General features: G+C 35.8%; 1 protein-coding gene across 1 annotated transcript in view; it reads right to left on the bottom strand.

Annotated features, from left to right (window-relative positions):
• Window positions 1–4765: 4765 nt before the first annotated feature.
• The window catches only part of LOC149570158 (uncharacterized), a 40256-nt gene continuing 38673 nt past the window's right edge, over window positions 4766–6348 (bottom strand). The window contains exons 2-3 of the mRNA XM_089822819.1: window positions 5401–5631; window positions 4766–5224 (exon numbers count right to left, since the gene is read on the bottom strand). Coding sequence (XP_089678945.1) covers window positions 4991–5224; window positions 5401–5631 — 465 coding nt within the window. The 3' untranslated portion in view covers window positions 4766–4990. The remainder of the gene's footprint in view (window positions 5225–5400; window positions 5632–6348) is intronic.

Genomic DNA, 6348 nt, shown 5'->3' with positions numbered 1-6348 from the left:
GACATTCGAGCGGTCCAAAGGAAAGAACAATTGGTAATTTCGGGGGACCAAAGTATACCCATTCCGGAATGGTTGAGAAAACGAATTCAATTGTGTCAACAAAAGGAGGTTGATCCAGCAATTGAATTACAGGAAATTTTGGACCAATCAAAAGAACAAGGGAAAGCAAAAAGATATACTAAATTCATCAGAGGAGAATCAGGATCCAGAATCTTGTAGATTGCAACTCCCATAGTTGACAAAGGAAAAAATCAAATTGCTCCAGATGAATATCATGTTATAGAAGTAAATCTTGGTCGGGCCTCCCGAGAGCAAATATTGGAAGAATTTGATGACTCCACACAGGCTTTGAAGGATAGGCTGAAGAAAGTAGAAGAAGGGTATGAAAAGCAGAAAAGAGAAATTCGGGCCTTATGTCAGTACATCAATAACTTGCCTCATCTAGTAAGAGAGGAAGGTCCATCATTTGTCCCTCCAATAGGTGTTTCCAGTGAAGTGGAATGTGATATTGACAGAATCAAGCAGATTGCTCAGGGTGCAAAGATTTGGATCGAAGGAATTCAAGAGGTAGCCTTCAAACATGTAGAAGAATTAGTGCAAGTGCACAATAGGGCATTGGCTGCAATCTCTAGGATTCAGTGCATAGAGGAACCATGAGTGGATGAGCATATTTACCAAGAAGAGGCGATTGCCAACATTCAGAGTCTAATGGATACCCCAAAGCAAGAATTGATTGATGGTCGAGTTATCAGCGAGGGGGATGTCTATGATTTTATTCGATGGTACAGTGCAGTGATCATGGCTAAGGAAATGTTTGAGAGCTTTACCAGGGAATCCAGTCGATGGAAAAAGATTGTTGATAACATCAAGCAAGGAATATCAAATGCAGTTGCATCCTTGTTATCACAAAGATTGGGGGAACAAGAAATGACAACTGATAATCTAAAAGTCAAGTTAGAGGAATTCTTTCAGCTAAACGTATATAGAAGAGATGATTTTGAGAACTTCTCCATCTTCTCAAATACAATGCACACTACTAAGGACTTACTACCAGATTGGGATGAAAGCTTGGGAAAAGCAGAAAGAGCAATTGCAGTTCTAGAATTCAAGCAAGAATCTGCACCAAGCATCAGTACAGAGGAGTTGGAAATAGTGTTAAATCGATTTCGATCTTTCAGGCGAAGAAATCAAGGATAGATGCATTAAATGCAGAGTGGGTGTGCATAGGGATCATTTATTACACCCCACTCCTTAAATTAGCATGCATAGTGGGCATTTATTACCCACTACAGTAGTGGATTCCTTATGGCATTAATGTAGATTCCTTTCCATTGCCCTAACCCTAATTAGGGCTAATGTGGCATGATCTCGGCCATCGGTTATTGTGATCATCCGGGCCACCCGTTGTAATCGAGGACTTATATAAAAACCTCATTTCTCATTTGTAAGAGGAGATTTTTATGAGATTGTTGCTATGAGCTACTGAGATAATAAAGTTTTCATTGGAGTTTGGTGAATACTTGACGTGTCTTAGTGCTTGCTTGTTCTCCTAAATTTCTTCAAGTAGATTAAGTTTAGCATAGTCAATGTGTGGTGATTACAATGGAGAATATGATGGTGTATTGATGAATTCCTTTGGTTCATACTTTTGACATTTTAGTGATTCTAATTCGTTGTGTAAAGTTAGCCTGAACCCCTTTCATGCATATGCTCAACTTCTATCATTTGTATACATTGTTCTTTATGATGGTGTATGCGGTGATATGAAAATCTTTGGCATAACCCTTGAAGATTGCACTGGTTCATGCTTAGTTGTAGTTGGCGAAGCGAAATTCAGTAAATTGAGGAATTTGTCCATTAGAATACTATTTGTTGTTATCACTACCCTTAGGATTAGAATAAAATTCCTGAACCCCATCCTATTTAATTTCTGCATATTCTGTGCAAAATCCCAAAAAATAGCGCTTCATTGCAAAACCTTAAGATAGCTCCCACATCCAGTATGGCTTGAAATGAATATGAATAAACACGTAAGGCCCCTTGTGATCATCAGCAAATCACATCAACCACCGATCTTATCCACAGTCAAAACCTGGCATTAAAGGAACCTTGAAGTCATTGTATGATCTTCTAGCAATCTTAGCATACACAAGACTTTATTCAAGAGAGGATAAGATATTTCGGTATTTTGTTCTACTATTTGGTGAGTCATAAAACACACTTCAACAGTAATCTTGTGGATTTTCACGATATACGATTTTTAATTGGATAAATATATCAATGAATGAAATGCAATGCCAAAATAATGATAATTTCCCCAACTCATTCAACTATAGAATAGGTCAAATGCAATCCCAGAATAATGATAATTAGCAAGACGAGCAATTCCACTTTTCAATTATTGCCTTTGTACAAATAAATACAATTTCGTTATTCTTCAATAGTAACAATGGACCTGGTATTTTTGCTGAAGAATTACAATGATTGCTTGCTCTATAATTTCCCATGTGGCTGCCTATTGATATCACGAGTTGCAAGCAAATCTCACACAACCTGCAATTGATATCATAGGATGATGCCCAAAAGGGGCATTATAATGTAGTAGCTAATGCAAGCGCCTAAAGTGGCATTCAAAATGCAAGAAGAAACACCCAATTCAGCATTAGAAGTCTCAGTCGATACGGTTATTAAACCCCTATTCACACGTCGAGTAAGACCACACCCAAAACAGCAATTGCAATGTTGAAAATTCGGAGACTTGGACGCCACTTTATGTAGAATATATCTAGGCCAAAGAGCAAGGGATCTTAGGCCTTCGAATGCAAATATTAAAGACTGAATTGCAGATGCCAATTGCAATAATCAACACATACAAAATATCAACACTTGGCACAAATAATGTCTTTCCCACAAACCAAATCTGAATCACCCAGAGTTTGCAAAGAGAGAACACCAAAATCAGAGTTCTCAATCACCAATTTCTCCAACACAAACTACGCCTCCTAACAACAGGGATCACAACATAAGAAGCCTCCAAAATCAGACTGCAAATTCTTCAACTCAAATCCATTATACCTCAGCAATGGATTGAAAACATAGCTCAGCTCAAACCCTCACAAGAGATAATTCAAAAGCAATAAGCAAATGGATGAAGCTAATTGCTTCATGAAGCTTCTTTTATAATGCATTTGGCTTCTCCCATACACCTTTTCTTGAGGTTTTTTCATCAACACACCATTTAATTACCAGCTTCCAACTAATTCTTTTAAATAAATAATTTTTAAGCACATAGCTTCATGTAGAAACTTTTCACTTGAGAGGCTTCACAATTACACTTTTAAAGTATAACATGAAATAACATAAAGTATCTTTAATAATTATAGCCTCATAAATAACTTAATAATTATGAACTCCATAAGTATGCTCAGTCCACTGCTGATGGAGATCAATTACCAGTGCCTCTACTGCACTATTTTAAATAGAAACCACCTCAACATATACTTGATAAAAATAGCAAGTCTACCTCAGAGACCCTCAAAACATATTGCCAGTTCACGAGGGTTGTCATGATGAAGTAGCTTAGCCATCTGCAAGAGCAAGCTAAAAAATTGGTACATTACATCATGAATCGTGATTATATCATCATATATTTCAAAATCAACATCAAAGATTCAAAACATTATAATTAAATCATAATAAAAAGTTCAAGTATAATTGTTTCAAGTTCAACTAATGGAATTAGAATAAAAAAGCCAACATAAGCCTTTCATTTCCACCTTTTAGGTTTGAGGATGTCAAAACTTTATAAAATTTGTCAAAAAAACATCACTTTACTAACGTCTACAGGGCCTAGTTTGTCAAAATTCATGCCAAGTTCGCCCAAGTTTGATTTGCTTGGAAATCGTTCACTTGGGTTCTATTTTTCAGCCTGCTAGTTTGAACTGGGGTGGATTTCAAACCCTTCCCAGAACAACAAGTGAATTGGAGAAAGACCAGGTACTAGTTCATACCCAAGCTGGTCCGACAAGGTCTAGGAGTGAAACTAGGATACTTAGCTTTCAAGTAAAAGCAAACAAAATTCTTGGTTTTATCAATTAACCATAGCTACTTTTGCATTGCGTTGGTAATTCTTGATTTTGTACTTATCTCATCCTTGACCCATTTGTAATCTTTAGCCCTTATCATAAAAATAGCATTACAAACATAGGGATGATTATTGTCGACTTCTTCAATCTTATATATGTACTTTGTGCTAACCCTAGATTTAAAATTTTAACCTTGCACCTCATAGTTACTTGTATATGGGGTGGATATTGGATGTGGATTTACCATATTTTCAAACCGAGCATTTTAACTAAATATTCTGAAATAAGGTTACATTGTGAACCAAGATCCAAAAATCCATTTATTCCGAAGTCTACTTTATTTATAGCTTCAAAACAAAAAGATTGTGCATCTCCTCATGTTCATTTGTTACTTTAACAACCACGCATCTATGTTTATCATCTATATTTTAACTATTATCTATTTCAATATCATCATCTTTGATGGTAAGTAAAGATCTTAGTTGTTTTTTCTGTCATCTTCTGTTTATTTCTGTTCAATTTCTTTTATCAAACAGTTCTCAGATCCAATAAAGTTTGAAAATATTGAACTGCTCAATGCTAATTTAACCATTACAACTGCGAAGATGGAATACAGTAAACTAAAAAACAAAAGCCCTTTAAAATCAAGAAGCAGATAAATAGAAATCTTCTTATCACGATTCTCTCAACTATCTATCTTATTTATTTCAAATAACCTTGAACATCAACAGTTCTAGGGTCTTAAAATCAAATGAATGTCATTCAAAAATGAATTAACAGATACCCATGGCCACAGAGAAAAGCCATAACATGGATTACAAGAGAACGGAATTGTATTAACAGGAATAAACAACTGCAGAAATTTGCTTTACTATGCCATAGATGAAAGAATTTATTCCAAAGCACTAATTGGTAGATGTAGATGATGCTGCTGTCCGTGGCCTCTTTGTCAAATTGCGCAAATGATATTTGACCAATAGATAATTTAACTTGATAGAAATCAGAAATCTCTCGATATAATATGGGTAATAATAATCCTCCATCCATTCCATAAAATGTTCAAACCAGAACTTTAAAACAGTATAGTCAGTATATGCTTCCCCATCCCGCGACCACCTTGGACCCCGCATTTTCATATACTGTTCATGGAACAATTCATAAGTGTGAGCACATGCACAAATATTAAAAAGTAACAATTGAGCATCTGTCTTGAAATCCTACATCAAGAACAATATGACAGCATGCTCAACCATAGCAAATTTACTGTGCTGTGCATGAACAGAAATTCTGAAAAGCTAAAAACCAACTATTTTACCAACAAAATAAAAATAAATGTTGCAAATAATGTTTCGTTCCCATCATCCTCATCTTCAGGATCATCAGAACCACCCCAGCCTCCATACCGTCCACCAAAACCACCATCATCTCCACCATCTTCATCATCTTGAGCCATACGTTGCACTGTATTCTCAGACACCTCTTTCCACATCCTAAATGCCTTATCCTTCCCTTCCCAAGCCTTTTCAAAGGCTTTTCTCACAGCATCCTTCACAAAAAATCAACAAATACCATAATACAGTCAGCAACAATGTATATTCCTAGAAAATAAAATGCTAATAATTATAAGAGGTGACTAGACATGCTTCAAATTAAATGTAAATAAACACTGAAATCTAATGTACCAGTTTTGCCAAATTAATCTTCATGTACTCAAAGTCTCAAAGTGATTTTTTGATGGAGATGACCTTGTCTTGCCCCAAGAATATGGCTCCAAAAAAAAATTGCATTTATAGGTTTGTCAAACCTAAAATTTGATTCAATGTTAAGCAGAAGAAATAAATTGAAATATTAACATATTTGGCCATTTTTTTGGAAAAAGTGGGAAGCAGATAATTCCTATTTTGATTAACTGGTTTTCAGTTCCACTAGATGACATGGACACATTGACTTACATGCAAGTAAATATCAGGACTTACATGCAAGTAAATATCAGGACAAGCCTGCAAGTGACTGAGTGGACACAAACTCAAATCTCTTCAAAGACAACTAGCTAGCACACTTTACCAATCAAGGTACTGTTGTCAGGCATAATTGCATTGTAGTTGTTAAATATGTTGTTAGGTTGTTAAGTATGTCATTGATTGTTAGTATACTCGAGGGTAGGCATTCATTGGTGACGACAATTCACCTCGCACCCCCTCAAGGTCTATATGTGCTCTCTCGGATGAAATTGGCATCGTTATGCTTATATCACTGTGTATGG

Source organism: Cupressus sempervirens, chromosome 3 (genome assembly GCF_028749045.1).
Source record: "Cupressus sempervirens isolate cs-2001-9-10 chromosome 3, ASM2874904v1, whole genome shotgun sequence".
Classification (NCBI taxonomy): Eukaryota; Viridiplantae; Streptophyta; class Pinopsida; order Cupressales; family Cupressaceae; genus Cupressus; species Cupressus sempervirens.
Note: the sequence above shows the minus strand (reverse complement) of the source record. Positions and strands in the feature narration are given on the sequence as shown.